General features: G+C 36.5%; 2 protein-coding genes across 2 annotated transcripts; one reads left to right on the top strand and one right to left on the bottom strand.

The window, feature by feature from the left end:
- The first annotated feature begins 2699 nt into the window (after positions 1–2699).
- Positions 2700–15152, top strand: nipsnap2 (nipsnap homolog 2). The gene is made up of 10 exons (XM_051862216.1): positions 2700–2866; positions 3422–3561; positions 3642–3687; positions 5484–5578; positions 5781–5851; positions 8147–8287; positions 11455–11486; positions 12842–12936; positions 13054–13137; positions 14044–15152. The coding sequence occupies exons 1-10, from the start codon at positions 2775–2777 to the stop codon at positions 14106–14108; spliced, it is 861 nt and encodes a 286-aa protein (XP_051718176.1). The 5' UTR covers positions 2700–2774; the 3' UTR covers positions 14109–15152.
- A 42-nt stretch (positions 15153–15194) lies between these two features.
- On the bottom strand, positions 15195–22074 carry psph (phosphoserine phosphatase). Its single transcript, XM_051862217.1, has 6 exons — positions 21910–22074; positions 21323–21470; positions 21005–21139; positions 19369–19514; positions 19145–19293; positions 15195–15660 (listed from the first exon to the last, which is right to left on the bottom strand). The coding sequence occupies exons 2-6, from the start codon at positions 21460–21462 to the stop codon at positions 15550–15552; spliced, it is 681 nt and encodes a 226-aa protein (XP_051718177.1). The 5' UTR covers positions 21463–21470; positions 21910–22074; the 3' UTR covers positions 15195–15549.
- Between the last annotated feature and the right edge of the window lie 456 nt (positions 22075–22530).

A 22530-nucleotide genomic window follows, 5' to 3' on the forward strand; every position in this document is an offset into this window, starting at 1 on the left:
TTACTTGAGGTCCAGTGTAAAGTTTCCACAGTCAGTGATGGTTTGGGGTGCCATGTCATCTGCTGGTGTTGGTCCACTGTGTTTGGTCCAAGGTCCAAGGTCAACGCAGCCGTATACCAGGAAGTTTTAGAGCACTTCATGCTTCCTGCTGCTGACCAACTTTATGGAGATGCAGATTTCATTTTCCAACAGGACTTGGCACCTGCACACAGTGCCAAAGCTACCAGTACCTGGTTTAAGGACCATGGTATCCCTGTTCTTAATTGGCCAGCAAACTCGCCTGACCTTAACCCCATAGAAAATCGATGGGGTATTGTGAAGAGGAAGATGCGATATGCCAGACCCAACAATGCAGAAGAGCTGAAGGCCACTATCAGAGCAACCTGGGCTCTTATAACACCTGAGCAGTGCCACAGACTGATCGACTCCATGCCACGCCGCATTGCTGCAGTAATTCAGGCAAAAGGAGCCCCAACTAAGTATTGAGTGCTGTACATGCTCATACTTTTCATGTTCATACTTTTTAGTTGGCCAAGATTTCTAAAAATCCTTTCTTTGTATTGGTCTTAAGTAATATTCTAATTTTCTGAGATACTGAATTTGGGATTTCCCTTAGTTGTCAGTTATAATCATCAAAATTAAAAGAAATAAACATTTGAAATATATCAGTCTGTGTGTAATGAATGAATATAATATACAAGTTTCACTTTTTGAATGGAATTAGTGAAATAAATCAACTTTTTGATGATATTCTAATTATATGACCAGCACCTGTGTGTGTATATATATATATATATACAGGTGCTGGTCATATAATTAGAATATCGTGAAAAAGTTAATTTTTTTATTGTAAATTATTTTAAAAAATGAAACTTTCATATATTCTAGATTCCCTACATGTAAAGTAAAACATTTCAAAAGTTTTTTTTTTTAAATTTGTTGATTAGAGCGTACAGCTCATGAAAGTCCAAAATCCAGTATCTCAAAATATTAGAATATTTACATTTGAGTTTCATTAAATGACCATCCCTACAGTATAAATTCCGGGTATCTTTTGTTCTTTGAAACCACACTAATGCGGAAGACTGCTGACTTGGCAATGGTCCAGGAGACAATCATTGACACCCTCCACAAAGAGAGTAAGTCACAGAAGGTCGTTACTGAATGGGGTGGCTGTTTACAGAGTGTATATCAAAGCATATTAAATGCAAAGTTGACTGGAAGGAAGAAATTGGGTAGGCAAAGGTGCACAAGCAACAGGGATGACCGCAAGCTTGAGAATACTGTCAAGTAAAGCCAATTCAAAACACTTGGGAGAACTTCACAATGAGCAGAATGAAGCCGGAGTCAGCGCATCAAGAGTCACCACACTCAGACATCTTCAGGAAAAGGACTACCAAGCCACTTCTGAACCAGAGACAACGTCAGAAGCATCTTACCTGTGCTAAGGAGAAAAAGAACTGGACAGTGAACAGTGGTCGAAAGTCCTCTTTTCAGATAAAAGTAAATTTTGCATTTCATGTTGAAATCATGGTCCCAGAGTCTGAAGGAAGACTGGAGAGGCACAGAATCCAAGCTGCTTGAAGTCTAGTGTGAAGTTTCTGAAGTCAATAATGATTTGGGGGGGCCGTGACGTCTGCTGGTGTTGGTCCATTGTGTTTTATCAAGTGCAAAGTCAATGCAGCCATCTTCCAGGAGATTTTGGAGCACTTTATGCTTCCATCTGCTGACAAGTTTTATGGAGATGCTGATTTCCTTTTCCAGCAGGACTTTAGCACCTGCCCACAGTGCAAAAACCACTTCCAAGTGGTTTGCTGAGCATGATATTACTGTGCTTTATTGGCCAGCCAATATGCCTGACCTGAATCTATGGGATATTTTCAAGAGAAAGATGAGAAACAGTCGATCCAACAATATACAGATGATCTGAAGGCTCAATAGTGCCTCAGCAGTGCCACAGGCTGATCACTTCCATGCCACACTTCACTGATGCAGTAATTTGTGCTAGGAGCAAGTCATTTGCTGTAATATGTCCTGCCAATCAAGTATTGAGTGCACAAAAAAACATACTTTAAAGAACTTGAACTTTTCTGTTTTGCAAATCCATTTTTTGATTGATCTTAGGAAATATTCTAATATTTTGAAATACTGGATTTTGGACTTTCATGAGCTGTACGCTCTAATCATCAAAATTTAAAAAAAAAACTTTTGAAATGTTTTACTTTACATATAGGGAATCTAGAATATATGAAAGTTTCATTTTTAAAAATAATTTACAATAAAAAAATGAACTTTTTGATGATATTCTAATTATATGACCAGCGCCTGTATATATATATATATATATGTGTGTGTGTGTTTTTTTTTTGTTTTTTTTGGCCCCTGAATGTCCTAACATGGTAAAACTGCTTTAATATATATATATATATAATGTTTTTTTGTTTTTTTTGCACTGAAAGAATCATGTTACTGTTTTCATTAATCTTTGATGTATTTTTATTTTATTTGTTTAAATTGTGTATTTTTGTTTTTATGTGAAACTTTATAAAGCCATCTTGATCAGAACTCCCTGGAAGAAGTGATTTCATCTCAATGGAAAACGAAATGGAAGGCTAAATCAAAAAAAAAAAAAATAAATAAAAACCGGCTCTATAGCGACCCCTCCCTGCCGCTCGTGAATCGCACGTGGCTCGATCGACCTCTTGCGGCGGTGCTGTTGCACTGCAGATGTTTAACTCTTTCCTCTCCTGCTGTTTGTGTCCTATCAGTGGAAGATGGCGACCAGAGTCCTTCAGACCTCCTGCTCGGGCCTATATCAGGCTAGAAACACGGGCCGGGCGAAAGGGCACGTTAATGCTGTTATCAGGTCAGATAGTTTATCTAAATTTCACGTTATAAATCTGCGTGCTTTGTGCTTTAGTGCGCAGTTACCGCTTGATGCATGTGAGTTTAAAAACGCTGCGGCGCATTAGTAAAGTCGTGATTACTCTACAAGATATTCAAAGATCCTAAAACTTCATTCATTTCTTGATTTTAAAGATCTGCTTAACCAGCTCAACTGTTATGTGTTGCTTCGTAAATCACAGAGGCGTCTGAATGTGCGCTGAATCTACTGCTCAAGGTCATAATTCAGCAGTCCATCACGTGTGTTTTTATGGTAAACACAATATGTAGATTTGGTGTTTCAATTTTTTAATGAAATGAGAGATTGTAATAGTGTATCTGGTGAATGAAACATGCACAATATTAAAAAAGACGTACTGTAATACAACCAGAGTTACTGACTGTACTTTCTGTTGCAGTGACTGTGTTATTATTTGACTATACTTCTAGACAATGGGAAACCAAATGTTTATATAGTCTTATAAAGCAATGTAACATACTATATGTTTAACAAATGCACAATATTCTCCTGTTTCAGGGGTCTGTCAGCATCTACTAACCGGAATCGAGAGGACAGCTGGTTCAAATCATTGTTTGTGCGGAAGGTGGATCCGAGAAAAGACGCTCACTCCCATTTGTTAGCCAAGAAAGAGGATAACAACTTGTACAAAATACAGTGTAGGTTGTTTGCCCTCTGCTGTAAAACGTCTAAATGCCAATGTGATTTCTCCATTGACTCAGATATTGTTTTCTTGTAGTTCACAACGTGAAGCCTGAGTGTCTCGAGGCGTACAACAAACTCTGGTAAGTCAGGTCTCTTCACATGAATGAACCAGGTCAAACGAGGCTGTTTGGTGTTAATTACATAAATCAAGCTGTTTTTAACTTCTTCAGAGACCCTTGAGACTGAACTGATTTGACTACTGAAGTTCACAGCAAATGTCCTGCTTTCTATTCCTGTCAGTGATTGGCAGTAGCACTGGCAGGAATCCGCTAAAGCCCATTCCTTAAGTGTTTACTGCTCTACGGCAGCAGCGCAACACAACACGAAGACCTCAATAAGACTCACATCTCACTGCCTGAGATGCACTGATTAATCACATGCTGAAGTCAAACTGAAACATGTCTGAATGTCATATCAGTGTCAGTGTTTGAACCAGCCAGTGTTTTGGAGATTTTATGTGTATGAAGTTCTTCTCTAGTTGACCAGGGTCTATGTGGATCGTCTTAAATTCAGTTTTAAAAATCTAAGGCCATAAAAAGTCTTACATATATTAAATGGTATATTAATCATTTCAAGAGGTCTTAAATTTGTGGAAAATGTGATTATTAAACTTCAAAAGGTTATGATTTAATTAAATAAATATGAGCACTGCATGCTTCAAAGTAAAAATGCGGTGCTGTTGCTCGTACTACAGGCTCACAGTTTCACAGCAGTTTACAATCAATGAATTTGTCACCTTTCTAAAAAGCGCAGCTGCGTTGTATGCAGGGTTTAACAGGGTAACCGCTATATTTCTGCTGTTCCATAAGCGCCACCTATTGCATTTTCATTTAGACGGTTGATCAAAAAGAAGCTATATAACAAGGTTCCTATGCAGTTTGGAAAAGGTATGGAGTTTGATCTAAGCGATCTCCAGGTCTGGATAAGTATAGAAAAAAGAAAACACAGTATGGGGGGAAAAAAGGCTATTTCCCTTATTCGGTTTTGTCAAATATAAAATTAAGAATTTCTAAAAATAAATTTATCATACAAGCAGAGTGTTTTCATGGCAAAAGTTTAGTGATTGTCAAACACGACACACGCACATTTTCATTACTCTGCCATAATTGAGTCTCTTTTGAACTTCACTAAAAGAATCATCTAAATCAGACTCTACTTTGCTGTTTGTTGATCGTGCAGCATCAAACCACATTCACAGTATCAAACTGATCTTCAGAGGTGCATATCTGCAGGTTATAAAACATTTTAGGTTTCTTCTCATCATATCAAGCACGTTATCACTTTGAAACTAATAAGAATATTTACAGATGACTGTACTATAACAAATAATGCTGTATGAACCATTAATGTTAAATATGATCTGAAAAATCTATAGAGAGGTTTGGAAAATTTTTAAATGGAAAGTGTGTAAAAAAAAAAAAAAAAAAACATGTCTCTACAAACCTAAATGCATTGAGTTGCTGTCATGTGATTGGCTGATTAGATATTTGCGTTAGCGAGCAGTTGAACAGGTGTACCTAATAAAGTGGCCGGTGAGTGTGTATGTATATATATATATATATATATTCAATAAAAGAATAATCATTTATAATTTCAACTCTCCCTTTTCTTAAAAAAATGGTTTATAGGCTGAAATGTGAAGTTTAACATTTTGTAAAATATATTGTAATATTTGAACTGTTTTTACAGTCTTTTTATGGTTAGACATTGACATTGCCGTACCTCACCCATATCGTATTAATTTTATTTGTGCAGGTCTTAAAAAGCCTTAAATTTGATTGGAAAACCCCAGCAAGTGCCCTGTTCACACAGGTGTCCAGCAGAGGAACCACATTTCACTCTATTTGACTGCAGTACATGTGACTTGTTTCCACAGTGATGAGGTGCTGCCGGCCATCCATAATGACAAGCATTACCCGTGTGAGCTGGTGGGCACGTGGAACACCTGGTACGGAGAGCAAGACCAAGCTGGTAAGACATCAGGAATACTTCAACACAATCTGCTCCGTCATCAGTAGAGTCTGTTTTGGATGAGAGTTTCTGTAATATGTAGTACTCTGTCAGGTCATGAAAGGGTTAAATATATATGTGTGAGATGTGTTTGCTCATCTCCAGATGTGTGTTTATGTGAGCACTGACACATTGTAACATTTGCATCTGGTTCACTTTGTAGTGCACTTGTGGCGGTACAGAGGAGGATATCCAGCTCTTACTGAAGTCATGAATAAACTGAAGAATAACAAGGTAATCTAGTGTTTGTGCGCTCATGTAGTTAAGCAGTGCTGTGTCATTACTACACCTGGACTGCAGTATGAGAAATGTTTGGTTTTGTGTTGGGAATAAATATACACCCAGAATTGCAGTATGTTTATATTTACTGCTGCTTCATTCAGGATATGCACATGGGGGTTTTAACATTAATATACATGACAAAAATGGCATGTGGGTGAGACCGATTTGATTATGTCATTCGCTGTGCTTCATGGGAGTAGGGCGGAGCTAAAGCAATCTTTTGGCACATTTAGCTTGTTCCGACTCTTTAATTGGTGGAATTTTCTGTACAGCATCATTTTTAACATAGTTTTTCACCACGAATTCTGCTGTTAAACACTGAAATAATGTGGGCTGATGGCTTCAGCAGAAGCAAATACTTTTGATTAACAACCTTGTAGCTCACAGTAAGGCTGTCTTTCAAGGTTTATAAGTTTCAAAAGAATAGGATCTTGCGCACTTTTTAATCCACATAGAACATGATTCCAAGATACAAAAAGATCCTTCCAAAAAGAGTCCAAAAAACTCAATACTTGAAGTTCATTTGCTGCGTATCCAAAACAGGATTACACGCTGAGATACTAGCAAAAGTGCAAAAAATAAAGTGCTCACTGAGTTTTTTTTTTTTTTTTTTTGGACTGTCTTTGGAAGGATCTTAAGGTTTATAAGTTATAATTTAAAAATCGATTTCTCTATGGAGTTTTTACTTCAGGAGCCTGTAGGGATGGGTATTTATTAAACCCGGAATTAAAATGGCCCCGGGGCTAAATTATGAAAGACCAGTGTATCGGTAAGCTCTTACGTTAACGGTTCTGCTATCGGTACTGGAGAAATTATGAAGAAAATACACGTACAACTAAACGTCTGCTTACACTTTAGGCCTGTGATATTAAACTAATTTTATTTTTAATTTCGATTTTGGCTTCCAAGGATCAGAAAGAAGATATCTGAGGTAAAACTATTAAAAACTAGCAGCGTTTCGTCTAGCACACCTTCATTCTATTCACAGCTGTGCACGTTCGTTCCTCCCTAAACCCGAACTTAACATCAGAATCAGCACAATCGGTGATTGTTGTAAAATGCAGTCTTTACTGTGGCTAAATTGCAGTAAATGTTTGATAATTATTATCATCGTTTTAAAACGTTGAAAGCACAATAATCCGCGCAAGAGACGCTGTTTCTCAGGGTGAATTGTGTGCGCGCACTCCAAAACGGATCGCAAATAGACAAACAAATTACACGTTGGGCTTCAGGTGCACGTCCAAACGATCAAATACACACAAAAATGTTAAAATCACCGGATTGGAGCGTGTTTAGCTACTTAAACGCAGTTTATATCGTAAGTGTACATGAACAGCTTGGAGAAAATCCGATGTGTGTTAATTGTCTTAAAGTGACAGCAGTCACCTTCTGACAATTATGCCATCAGTGTTAATCAAACAACAAAATGCAAAGAGAAAATCACTCACAGAATATAGGTATCACTGCATCTGAATATAGGTAGCTTTAATAAGCATCAGTCTATTAATTTATACTGTGAAAACCATGCAGTGTTATTTTACATTTGGTTACTTTACTTAGATTTCCTTTATAGGCTAGGCCTACATTACTTACCTGAACACATGAAAAAATGAAAGCACTATTTCATTTGTATCTTTGTTTTATTGTTTTTGTCAGTTTGTTTTACTTTGTTTCTTTGTTCATGTTCTTACTGTATCTTATAAAACACCAAAAATGCTGGACAGTATATAATATAAAGCAGTTAATTCAATATAAAAAGTTAATTCAGCTCTTATATATATATATATATATATATATATATATATATATATATATATATAACAAAAAGTACTGATAAGAATACTGTTAAAGTAATGGATCGATAAGCAGTATCGGTAAGAGTAGTAATACTGTTAACCTTAACGATACCCATCCCTAGGAGCCTGACTGTTGCACCGTGTTGTACAATTGGTTTGGAGTAAATTAATAGATTGTGACGCAGCCATTTCAGCTCACGTCTGCAGGTGGCACTGTTCACAAAGACTCATGGGACTTCCTCATGTTCTGTTGCCACTATCATGTTATGTTCAATACATTTAAAGAGGTTATCCCACAATTAAGTTTTTTTTTTTTTTATTGCAATAAAAAACATAGAAATGCACTTGTTTCACCATATGGACTCACCTAAACAGAACCGTAGCAGTAGCAGTGAGAAGATCCCTGCAGATGCCTGTTATTCAGATGTTGTGTATCATCTGTTGACCGCAGGAGTTCCTGGAGTACAGGCAGGAGAGGGGCAAGATGCTTCTGTCCCGCAGGAATCAGCTGCTGCTGGAGTTCAGCTTCTGGAATGAGCCGGTGCCTAGAGACGGACCCAACATATACGAGCTGCGCTCCTACCAGCTGAGAGTGAGTCTTTGATTCCTATCGGCCACAAACCCAGAATGAAGGGAGAAACTGTTGTTGTCTTTGAGTGTTTGACATGTCTTGCACACTACTGTTTGACCTGTCTTTGCTCTAGCCTCTCAACAGCATGTGTGGTGGTTATCATTTGGGTTAGAAGTGAGTAATATAGAAAAACAAAATAACACTATCTCTGTAAACAGCAATAGATAAGAGCTGCACGATCAATCGTTAAAAATCACAAACGTGATCTTATTCCTAAATGACAGTGATTTTAGCTCTGTCTATTAAACCTTTGACAAGTAGGATCACAGCAGAGCAGTTATCATTAGGGCTGGGCAATATAACGATATTACCGTATATTGACGATGTCTTGCAAGTATCGCAATGTCAATAATAAAAGTCAATTACCTGATGATATTTGCCAATATCAAGGGGGGAAAAAAAAGACAAATATATTTAACATAGTCCCATAGTTACCATGCACACATTTATTCACATGAAATATTTTGTGGCCTAATAGGTTTAGGAATAAAAAAATCTATTCTGGAATCATTTGATTTACTTAAGGATAGGAATCGAATAGGCATACTCGTTATACATTTAACATTTCGATTTTGCTTATTAATAATGTGATTTTATTTTTAAACCATTATTCAAGCGCGAGGCAACACTTCTGTACCTGCACGCTTTATTTCTGAGCTGCGCACAGAGAGTTGCTTCTTAGACTAGATCGTGGACAAATACACACAAAATTATGTCAACATATCCCCGTAAACACAGTTTTGTCACATAATTTAAAGTCATAAACAATTGAGAAAGAAAACGTAGCCTATATTGGATTCGTGGATTGACATCAACCAACCCGCTAAGGATATTAAAATTTCGATTTTAACTGACAAGATTGTTAAATTAAAATTAAATTAAATTAGACTAGAATGGATAAGTGTCCATGACTCATTAAAAATAGCAACATTTGTTTTCCAGGGGTTTCGTTTTCGTATGCACAAATACCAGCATAAACAACAGAACAGGAGGATTCACATCATCACATCATGCACCTGCAGAGCAGAATAAACTCATATAGAATATATAAAAGGAATAAATACGTGAAATATATTCACCTAAACAATTAACAGGTTAACAAAACGAAAGAAAAAAACTGTGACAAGTAGTAGCCTATATGCTGAGTTTTGATTTATTTTTGCGATGCTCTCCACACAAACGCGTTCAAGGAAAACTGAGACTGCAGAAAGCGGTACCTGTTTTCTTTATTTTACAAAAACACAATGTTTTGTTTTCATTGTGAGAGTACAGATAAAATAAGACACTTTACAGTTTATGACCATAAATGGAGTATTTTAAGTTGTTTTCACTAAGGAAGCAATTTAAGTGATCACGCCTTGCGCGCACACGCAACATATTAGTTCTAGCACTGCTCGACATCGCAGCCTGTTCATTATCAAAATAAAATACACAAATAACATTTGTAATTACTCCTTTTTCCAAATAAATACTGCAGCATTTTTTTAAAATTTATTTCATTATAAGAGGCCTATATAAGGACACCTTGGAGCTCTAAAAACATGAGGGAGAAAAATAACCTTTCTGTTTTTAGTCATGCAGAACGAACAAATTTGTTTTTAGACAATTAACAAATACCTTATAGCTTGACTACAAGTTTAAAACAGCGCTACACGTTAAAATTAAGGAAATTAAACTTATCATCATGAAATATGTCTACTCAGGCGACAAGACCAAAAATGAAAAAGAAGCATCGGACCTTATGAGAAAATAGGCAAGACACATTGTGACATCAATATGCATTTATCATTCTTACAATTACCACCAGAATGTCCACCTTCAGAATGAACTCTGTTAAACTCTGTTTATTCAACAGTTCTCTTCACAAAACGAAATTAATTTCAAACCCTTGATAAGAGCAGTGTGGAAATTAACAACACTAATTTCCACTCACATAACAACAAAGCTAATGTTTTATATTAAAGCACAAACAAAGAAAAGACAAACAAACCTTTAACATTTAATTAAATTGAGCTTACTGTATCACAGGCTATTGTCAGATAAAGTGCAATCAAACTGATGTTTGTTTACGGTGTGTCGGCTGTGTTGTTTCCGGCGGGGATGGGGCAGACGGGGCGTGCTGTTTTATTATCGATAAAATATATATTTTTTTTTTATATATCACCCAGCCCTAGTTGTCATGTATTCTTCATTTTCAGCTTCAGAAACAATCTTTTCAACCACACAGTATCGTTATTTCTGTGTTACAAACATTCAAATGATCACAGAAGTACTGGGATAAAAGTTTATAGTTCAGATATAAACACTGATGTCTGTGGTATCAAAACCGAGTAATTCACCTTTTGAAAGTAACATGGCGCTTCAAATAATGACTGCATCAATTACACCAGTAGGTGGCAAAAAGTGACTGTTAAAAATGTATTTTTCATTGAATCATTTATTTAAGAGATTCATTCAAAAACACTGATTCATTAAGTAATGAAACAAGTGAAGTCTTTATAAGTGAGTCATTGGATCATTCATTCAAGCGATTTGTTCAAAAACAGTGATTCATCAAGTAATGAAACAAGTGAAGTCATTATGAGTGAGTCTATGAATCATTCAAACCAATTTTTTTTAAATATTCATTCTAATGAATTAAATAATTTTAAATAGACTGCAGCAATTAACATTTTGTCAGAACCTCTAGTAATTCACATGTTATTTTATTTAGTTGTCTGTTCAGAATCGTGGGAGAATCGTGATCTCTATTTGAAACAAAAAAAAATTGTGATTCTCAATTTATCCAGAATCGTACCGCTCTACAATAGATGCATATAAGGTTTTTTGAGTGATGACGGAAACATTGTTGAATCAGTTTGGAATCGATTCTTTGAAACAGACAGTTTGAACTGGTTTTGGAACCAAACTTACCAATCTGTCTTAATAAAGACACTTTTCACCTTATTGGGTTCTTAATGTTGCTTCATTTTATAGTGGCAATCAAATCATTGTGAGTAGACTGTGGATGTTATATACCACCAGTCCTAGTTTAAGATCTCAGTGTGTCCTGGTCCATCCATCAGTAGTGGATTGAGATGAGCTTGAAGTTCAGATTTACAGAGTCTCTTTTTGTTGTTCCCTTGCAGCCCGGGACCATGATTGAATGGGGCAACTATTGGTAAGACTATTGGTTTCTTTAACATAACGCACCTGTATAGCTTGTTAACTGTCAGTGCTCTTTTTTTTTTTTTTTAATTGGCTTTTTTCTCTATCACAGTTTTTAGTAATCATCATTAATTAGGTATCATTCGAAAGCTTAAATGCTCAAAATTAATCCTGTGAAAACCATTTTGAAATTAGACATTGAGTTACCTTTGAAACAGTACTTTAAATCCTTTTAGCAGGCTTAATTTTAATTTGATATCAACTTCTTCAAATTTGGAACAAAATTGGACAGACATTTGATTTTCTAGCAAATAAAGGCCAAATTATTTTGTATAAAATATAAAAATATTTAGTTCAGTACATTTGCTTCATAGTCAACTTTACACCTTCATTTTCTGCAATAATCTGCTTAGTGTCTTCTTTAAAAAGAGACCAACCTTAGATCTGTATTACAAAGCATTCATTAATTACCACCATTTAAGTTCAGATCTGTGTCCGACACAAGTTTGAATAACAAGATATGTTAACAGCATACAATTCAAGTCACTGAAATGGTGTTTAAATGCACACGCTGGTGTGATAGACAGTATTTGATACGTTATTGAATGCTACAGAACATGTGATGTGCTGAACTCAAACATAGACTGTCTTCAAAAATCCTTGGGAGTGTTTATGATTTTAAAAGTCATAATTACAATGTAATGTGCATTATATGACGCTTTGTCATGCTGCTGGAGAGAATTATGGGAAATGTATTTTGTCACTTGGTAAATCAGCTAAATGAATCGTATTTTCTGGCAAGCTTTTGTCTTTATTCCTTATCACTTTACCATAAGTTGTAGTTGTACTGTCAGCATTCACAACAACAGTGTATTATGATTAATACTAACAATCAAGGAATAGTCTGTCCACAAGAGCACTATTTACATCAAGCGATTCTCAAGACCTGTTCACATCAAGAAGAAAAAATCATCATCACATGCCATCAATATTCCAGCCACCAAGCAGCTGACCAGACTGCTTTCTCATCTCATTTTTGATGCACAATACACCTTTTGTCTACAATTAATTTCAATCTTCTAGTAGCTCAAACAGTATAGTGGGGCACCAGCATGCCAAGTTCATGGGTTCGATTCCCAGTGACTGCATTCTCATGAAAACATGACAATCTTGACTGCAGTGCAAGTCACTTTAGATGGAAGCGTCTGCCAAATGTGCAAATGCTAATTTTTGGTCGTTTCGTTCTTGGTTTAAATAGATCATCTTTCGTCAGTGATTCGTTTCACTCTTGGTATGAACAGTTGTTTATGAAGAGATGTTTAATTCTGAGAATTCAGAAGTGGTCTGATGATTGATCCTGTTCTTTAGGGCGCGAGCTATCGGCTACCGGCAGCACAACCATGAGGCAGTCGGCGGCTTCTTCTCTCAGATAGGAAACCTCTATATGGTCCATCATCTTTGGGGTAAGAATGTTCACATACGCCCTGATAGACTGTTTAGTTGTGATCGTGATTCCATCATAGCCAGTGTCACTGTTGGGAAAACATCCAACGATCATTTCTTTGGTCTGTTTGTTCCAGCGTACAAGGACCTGCAGTCCAGAGAGGACACGAGGAACGCTGCCTGGCAACACGAGGGCTGGGATGAAGTCGTCTATTACACCGGTAAACACCGTCCTTGCACCACATCTACACCAGACACACTGCTGCTGTCTACACCGACATGCCATCAGTTGAGTTTTTGCCATGCATTTTATTTGTTAGACATTGACCATTACATGAAATCCACTGATTGGTCAGATGGCCCAGTCTGTCATGATTGGTCTACTCTGCTCTGATTGGTCTGATGACCCAGTCTGACATGATTGGCCTACTCTGCTCTGATTGGTCAGACGACCCAGTCTGATGTGATTGGCCTACTCTGCTCTGATTGGCCAGATGCCCAGTATGACATGATTGTGTTACTCTGCTCTGATTGGCCAGACGGCCCAGTCTATTGGGATTGGTGTACTCTGCTCTGATTGGTCAGATGACCCAGTCTGTTGTGATTGGTCAACTAGTTAAAGCATGTGTCGGAAATCAAACGCCCATTACCATATTTGAATTTAAGCTCTGGATCTTCCTTAGCTCTTGATGCACGTTGATACGAACCATAGCGATGGCGTTGGGTTTTCGGTATCAATTCCAGCGCAAGTCTCATCCTTTTGAAGTGCATCAAAGTGGATTCGCAGCGCAGAAAACAGTCTTCTCGACATGAACAACATGAACCAAACTCTTCCAGTCTCAGATACAACTACAGTGTTTGAGGGCGGGGCAAAAGAGATGGCGCTCACTGGCAGCTAATGAAGAGCATATGCTGGCATTATGCAAATTTGTTATATTGTTACATAATATGAAGACTGAAATTACCCACTTGTTTTGCTTTTTTTTTTTTTTAAACTTTGATCTTACCTTTTACATTCACAAACAGCTATATTACACACTGCATGAAAGGTAATATCCAAGTAATAGACAGTAATAGCCAGTCGCATCTTGTTATTTGGTAAATTCTGCCTCTGAATCTGTTTTCAGTGCCCCTCATTCAGCACATGGAATCCAGGATAATGATCCCACTGAAGGCATCTCCGCTGCAGTAATGAATCCATCAACTCCTCACCGTAACGTCCCCATGAGCTAAAGGCCAGACCAAGACATTTGATACATACACTGCCATGATCGACACTGTCGTCATGATGCCAACCAACTTCACACACTTGTTCTGATCCGAAAAACTGTCCAAAAATTGCACCAGCAAACCAAATTGAATTTGTAGGAATGAAGGCAGTTACTGTACTTCACTAAGTGTTGAGAATACTTCAAATCAGCATTGCTAGGCTTGAAAAAACACAGCTGTAGATCTGTTGAATAAAGTTTGTTGCTATATTTAAAGGATATGAAAGATGGGCGGTAAAGTGCATTGAATCACCGTAATACATTGGCAGTGTAGAGCGTTAACCCTTTCCAGTGTGGTGGCCGATAAATCTTTGATTACCAATATTTCAAAACAAACAGCATGTATGAATGCATTAGTTCAGTACAGACTTGGATGAATTGAATATTGTCAGAAAGCATTTACTGTTCACCCTGTTGGGAAAACACTTTAAACTCGCTTGAGTGCTGCAATATATTCATGTATTTATTGCATATTTATTTGCTGAAAATATAAACCCCCACATGGAGAGGATTTCAGGTTATAATAACGTGTTATGATGAATACAGCAGAATCTATCCTACATATTCAGTTAAAACCCCTGGTCATTATGCAGATGAGAAGAGTCTATATATAAATGCTCCATACGTTTGTTGCTAAAATAGTCCAAAATCAGTTGAACTTGAAAAGGCTCATTGGGGACAGGTTGTGTGCAAAATTAACTTTTTTTTTTTAGTTGCTGTATTTTATTTGTGTTCTGTTTCTACATAGACATGCTTTTTACATGCCTTTTTTGTGTTGTGAAATGTCTCCAGTTCTGCTTTGATCAGCAGCTCACTGACAGACTGATTTCTAGATTGACTTTGACTTTGTTTTCTGTGCGACCACGGCATGCGTAATCTACTGTACATTGATACTTTGGGATTTAACAGCACAAAATGTTTCAAATCAATTAAATACTGTGTTCAATAAATCATAACTGATCATTCTACTCCATGTTGTGTCATGCTCACACAGATAAAAGACACCCGACAGCTGTTACTTTTGTTTTATTATCTGCTGACCGTTATCATTGTATTCTCTTTCAAGTATACAAACAGACATGGACAGTTGTTAGTGTTAAAATAATGATCAAGGAATAAAACAGTGTTCTCTCACAGTCTGAGCTCCAAATGTCAGTTAAGTTTCATTACAGTACAGTGTACAGTACATCACAGAAAAACATTGTACAAACTGACCTCTTGCTCTATATATGAACAATCATTTCAGTAATAAACTCTAAAAACATAACATTAAAAATTGTGCATTAGGTAAAAACTAGGAAAGGCACAAAGAAGGTGCACGACCATAAAGTGTGCTAAACTCTGGACTGTGTGCTCCAGTCAACACTAGATCTTCTCCAGCTCTTTGAGCAGCTCCCCAAAACTCGTGACATACCACAAGGACTTCTCCTTCACCTGCTGCCGCACGACATTCCCACCGAATCCAATGAAAGCGCTCTGAAAAGGACATGAAAGCAGTTCAACTAAACCTATAAATCTAAACTACAACTGTGTCTGAAACCATTCACTCATTTACTAATCACTATATGGGCCATTCTACAGAATTGGTGCAAACTGCTGTCCCACAACAACAACAAAAAAACATTTAATCATTTAAAGGATTAGTTCACTTTGAAATGAAAATTAGCCCAAGCTTTACTCATTGTCAAGTCATCTTAGTTGTATATGACTTTCTTCTTTCTGATGAACAATCGCAGAAAAATGAATAAATATCCATATGCATCCAAATATATCCAAATATGCATCCAAACTTTATAATGGCAGTGAGTGGGATCAATGAGTATGAGCTGAAGAAAGTGCTTCCATCCATCATAAATATGTGCTCCACACAGCTCCGGGGGGTTAATAAAGGCCTTCTGAAGCGAAACGATGCGGTTTTTTTTTGTTTTTTTTTAAAACACAAAGTTAAAAAAATATATAATAATATCTCGCTTCTGCACAAGCCACCTTCCATATTGAAGTTACGAAGAAAGTGTAAACTGACGTCACGTCAGTTACACTTTTTCTGTATGGTGAATAGTGAAGGTGTAGGACGTAGCGTAAGCTTTGTGAACTGCAAGAGTTTTACACTTTCTGCGTACGTTGAATTCGGATGCGTCAGAATATTTATTAATATTTCTGCGATTATGTTCATCTGAAAAAATAAAGTCATATACACCTAGGATGGCTTGAGGGTGAGTAAAGAGGGTAATTTTCATTTTTTTAAATGAATTAATGCTTTAAGCATTAAAATTTTAGATGTTTACTAAGATCTTTCTATTATCTATTGAATCCCACAATATTTAAAATATCAGTAAGCTTAATATATATAAAACCATCATTTATTGGGTACTTTCAATTGGGAGGTGTCTGTCCCAAGCCCCTAAATTTCAACTTGCGAAAATGATGTTGAAATAATTTTTGCAATTTTTTTCCATTGTTGTTTTTAAAAAATATATTTGATTTATTTATTTATTTATTTTTTAAGAGTGAAGTTAAAAAAATAAAATAAAAAAAAGTGTCCCGCATTTTCGTGTCACTACCGAAACAGTGTGTGTTTTAGTCCACTGGCTGAGACCGATTTTAACCACACTTCTACATTTTTGATCAGGAAATATTCCTGTGTCCCTCCCTCTCATATTACTCTCAATTGAGTTTATATGTGCGTACAACTGTTCAGAACTGTGCTAGCTAACCATGTGCTGATTAGCATCTCTAAGCTAGACTCAAAAGTATCTAAAATTGTCACGACCGAAGCATGTCATCATTGTTTTGGTAGTGACAAAAGGGAACACATAATCATTTATTTGGGGGGAAAAAACAAAATGAGTACATTTATGCAAATCATTAGTATTTTAGTATGTTTTAGTATGCGAGTTAAAATCCTGTAATGTGATGTGGTCACTACCAACACATTACGGTCACTACCGAAAATGTGCCGTCACGACCGAAACGTGATGTTTTGTCAAAAATAAAGTATATTGAATTATTAACTAAGATATTATTATAGTGTTTGGTTCAATGTATATTCAAACTAATAAATCCTTCACTTTGAAATCAGTATGATAAACTTTATGCCTTTTACAAAGAAAGATTGGATTCAAAATATAACAAATCTCATAAATTACACTTGAAATATTGTTAAAATTGTAATTATTGATTTATTAAAAAAAGAAATAGCAAAAAATATATTTACAAGGTATGTGAACAAAATCTTAATAGGTCAATGTAACCCTTCTTATTAAATTATTTATTATTGTGTTTCGGTAGTGACAAATTTGGGGAGAGGAAAAATATTCCAAAACTGTCTGAAAATAAAATATGAGAACTGTACAATTACTAGAAATCTAAGTTACTTTTCCTCATTTATTGACTGCCAGCTCTCCTGTCCTCATGTTGAGATAAATAAAGTGCAGAGGTGTGTCGCTGTGTGAATAATCTAATTCAACCATACTAATTATCAAAAATTACTTTAGGTTAGATTTAAAAGTAAGTGTGTTGAACTTCCTTCTCCTGTATCTATTCTTCTTTAATCCAGAATGGCAGCTCAGCTGAAAGGTTTGTTTGAGCTGCACCCTCTATTGTACAGGTGTAAATATGCATTTCCTTCAGCCTGAGGCTTATTTATTTCACTTTTGGTGTAAAAGGGCCTTTACATTTACCAAAAATAGAACTTTTTTTGTTATTAAAAAACAAACAAGCAAGCCCAGTCCAGATGAGAAAAGGTAACGCAAAAGTAATGTAACACGTTACTTTTTAAGGGATTAAGGCAATATTGTAATGCATTACTTTTAAAAGTAACTTTCCCAACACTGGTCTTGACAAAGCAATGTAACAAATCAGTTACAAACAAAACAAAAAAGACAAACCAGTAACTCCAGTCCAGGACTCCACCCCATGATGAAATGTAACTTTCAGTTCATGTTGGTACACATAAATAATCAAAACATTCTTAAGAGTGGTTTAATGAGTTTAAGAAATAAACATTTCTGTTCAGTATTACAAGCTGTCATGTGACTCAGGTACTTTAAAAACAATGCCCATTAGTTTAAAATGAGCTCATTTAGAGAATTATTGATGTATTTTCAAATGTTTACCTAAGCCTTTTTCATTCGAAAAAATGCTGGGTTGTTTCAAGCCTGATTTGGGTCAAAATGGACAAACCCAACCATTGGGTTAAAATTTTAATTAAGAAAAAAAAAAAAAAGAAAAAGAAAAGTAACCCAATGGTTGGGTTTGTCCATATTTGACCCAAATTTGGGTTGAAACAACCATCCATTCATTCAAACAAACAATTATTCATTTAGAAAGCTAATTCGGTTGTGCGTTATAGTTTTTACTACATTACATTACTATTAAAAAAGCATTTATTACGCTGTCAATGAAAATTTGTTTTAATTTTACTTAATTGTTCTTACTGCCAATTTATCATGTTTTAATGGGTTTCCTTTTAAATATTTATATATGTTTTTAATAACTTGCAGTTTGTTTTCTTGATGTTTTAATTTCATTAGGCTGGCAGTGCACACTGCATACTGAAAACAATTGTAATTATTACTTAAGTTTATGGACATTTTTAAGAATGCACAAATATAACTTGCCATTCCAACGGCCCGCTGAGCTTCACAAAGTTTTGCTTAGGGCTCCCAGAAGTGTAGGACTGGCACTCAGAATTCGTTCACAACTACAAAATGGCCGCAGCCCGATATAGTGCAATATATAGTGGATAGGGACACAGCTTACGACTCAAAGACATCTTCTAACAGACCATGTCCAGTAGAAGTTTGACTAGTAAAGTATAGCACAGAAGAAGTTACCCTCACTAATATAGGTGACAGACTGTAAATAGTGTCATTTAGTCCTCTACTGTAGCTTGTCTATTAGTCAGGGCCTCAAATTATGCAGTCAAGGTTCATTGGGGTCTTTATGGTGAAGTACTCACCGCAGGAGGACAGGCCTCAAGATCAGTGGCTCCGTCTCCAATCATCACTATGTTTTCAAAGCCGTACTGCTCCTTTAGCATGCGGATCACTGTGCCCTTCCCTCCCGTCTGCGCCGTGGGCTGAGACTCATCGAATCCTGCGTACTCGCCTGACAGAGCACAACACCACCTCATCAGTCACTGTCTATTGCCAACGGCCCGCTGAGATGCAGGACGGCTCTTACCATTGAAGTAGAACTTCAAGCGGTTTGCGTAGACATGGTGTAGAGGAATGTTGAGCTGCGATGCCACATGTTCAACGATGCAGCGGAAACCGCCTGAGATGAGGAAGACCTTCACGTTACGCTGATGAAGCTTCTCCACCAGCTCCCTGAGAAGACAAAGACTTCATCAACAAGCTTCCAAAACAATATATAATCTTCAATATTCTATATAATGGGTAGTGTCTATAATGTATAGTCAATAAAGTGTATATAGTGTATAGTGTAGTGTGTATAAAGTGTTTATAGTGTGTAGTGTAAATGTATAAAAAGTGTTTAGTGTATAAAGTGTGTAATGTATGTTGTGTTGTGTGTATATAGAGAATAGTGTGTTTATATACTATGTATAGTGTATATAGTGTGTGGTGTATATACTGTGTATATAGTGTGTTTAAAGTGTAAATAGTGTGTAGTGTTTACACTGTGTAGTGTACATAGTGTGTGTGTGTGTGTGTGTGTGTGTATAAAGCGTTTATACGGTGTAGTATATATAGTTTTTTGGTATAAAGTGTAGTGTTTATATTGTGTAAAGTGTAAAAACTAGTGTGTAAAGTGTCTACTATAAACTATATATAGTGTATAGTGTATAGAGTTTTGTTGTGTATAAAGTGTATACAGTGTGTTGTGTAAAAACTAGTGTATATAGTGTGTCTAAAGTGTAAATAGTGTAGAATAGTGTATATAGTGTGTAGTGTTTATACTGTGTATAGTGTATATTATGTATAGTGTGTATAAAGTGTAAATAGTGTGTAGTGTAAAAAGTGTGCAGTGTATATAGTGTAAATAGTGTGTACTATAAACCATATATAGTGTGTAGTGTTTATACTGTGTAGTGTATATTGTGTATATAAAATGTAAATAGTGTGAAGAATAAAGTGTATATAGTGTGTAGTGTATATAGTGTGTGTGTGTGTAAAGTGTAGGGTTAATATTGTGTGTAGTGTAAAAACTGTATAGTGTATATAATGTATAAAGTGTAAATAGTGTCTACTATAAACTACATATAGTGTGTAGTGTATATAGTTTGTATAGTGTATATAGTGTGTATAAAATGTAAACAGTGTGAAGAATAAAGTGTATATAGAGTGTAGTGTTTATACCGTGTATAATATACATAGTGTGTAGCGTTTATACTGTATAGTGCATATAAATTTAATGTATATAGTGTAGTGTATAAAATGTAAATACAGAGTGTAGTGTGTAGTTTATTTACTATGTATAGTGTGTGTAGTGTAAATGTATAAAAAAGTGTATGTATATAAAGTGTGTAATGTGTGTATTATGTATATAGTGTAGTGTATAAATTGTATAACTATATTAATAGTGTGTGTATAGCATATAGTGTGTAGTGAAGTGCGTGTAAAGTGTATATAATGTGTAGTGTATTGTATAGTTTTTATAGAGTATAGTGTATATAAAGTGTATTTGTTGGGAACATTACTGAAACCATTTACTATTTTTGATATAAAGCATTAATATTGTCACTGTTTTACAACTACTTATCAAATAAACACAAAAACAATCAAGCCAATAAAGTTAACTGGGAAAAAAAAAAAAAAAAAAAAAACTGTCCAAAAACGGGGGATAATTACCAACTTACTTAATACCTGTCGTGAGCTGCGGCGGGTGGTCAGTGATGAGTTTGTTGACTTGTTCCCTCGAGCACTTGATGATGGACAGACGCTCGCTCAGGGCTTTGTGGAATGAGACGGAGCCGCCCATGGCCCTCCGGGTCCTGCGGACACAACGACAGGGATGTGCTGTCAAACTCACTGCTGTAGTGTTTGCACACTGGCTAGGGTGTTCTGGATGCTGGACCATGCATGTATGTACTGTGCTTTGACAATTTAACCCTTTCTTTCACCGTGACAACAAAGCTATTTGAATCAGAACATGAGGGGAGTGAGTGTTTACTGACATTTCCGTGACCGCGTCCCCGACGCCGCAGAACTTGGCGAGCTCATCGATGCCCTCCTCGCGGATCACAGTGCTGTCCACGTCAAAGCACACGGCCTCCGCGCGCCGGAAGAGCTCCTGCGTATGAGCAGCGGTTGTCATAGTGAAGCCTGAGCGACAGGAAACAGGCAGTCGTAACGTCACTACAAGAGCTATGCGGCAGCAGTAAACATCAGTAAGCCGCTGAATCTCGACATAACACAAGACTGAGTGCCAAGGGCTCGTTTAGTATGCTGCTGCATTCGCGCTCGTTTACATAACAGCGGCAGTGATGCATTAAATGCATTCATTCATCTGGACAAACAGCGAGTTGTTGCATCAGCCTGCCTGCTGGAGCGCGCTCCGCTCACGCGAGCCACCGGGAAACATGAAAACACATAACGTTACGTATACATGTATAAACTACTTAAAACATGAACCAAATCATTCAGAATTCAGATAATATTCGTACACTTTCCAAAAAAAAAAAAAAAAAAAAAAAAAATAGACACTTGACACGTTACGAGCTTTGTGGCTTCACTGATTCATACCGTTTTAACTCCAGCTTACCTTAATGCACGCGCGGATGAGAAGCGCTTCCGGATTTCTCTACAGAGACGAGCTCGTTTAAATCTCCGGCAAACAGTTTCAGACGGATCTGTGCAGGAACGCGTACGGTCATCTGCCATTCATTAATTCTCTGAGACGACGGAGACAGCCAATCAGATTACACTCCTGTCATTCACAAGCTTCTCTGATTGGCCAGTAGTTTTTATGGCTATGATGAAACAGGAAATACGAGTAACGTGAATTTACTTATTCAGTATAAAACAGACAAAATAATATTATAGTATCACAACACCTAAGTGATGTTATTAAAAAAACAAACAAACAAAAAAAAACATTTCTATTAATATTATTCCTAAATGTCTTTTTTTAAAACGTTTGATCTGTTAACTGAGTGAAACTAAAATATATATATATATATATGTATATATATATATATAAAATAAAGATTAAGTAATTTAAAAATACAACAAAAATAAATAAATAAAAACTACACCGGACCACACAGTGCCCCTCACTTGAGCCCAGTGTGAGGTAGTGGAAGCGGGGCCCCCCTCGGTCCGTTCGCAGTGGGGCCCTGCTTCCACTACCTCACACTGGGCCCCACCCCATTCTTAGGACGGC

This window comes from Ctenopharyngodon idella, chromosome 15 (genome assembly GCF_019924925.1).
Source record: "Ctenopharyngodon idella isolate HZGC_01 chromosome 15, HZGC01, whole genome shotgun sequence".
In the NCBI taxonomy this organism is placed as follows: Eukaryota; Metazoa; Chordata; class Actinopteri; order Cypriniformes; family Xenocyprididae; genus Ctenopharyngodon; species Ctenopharyngodon idella.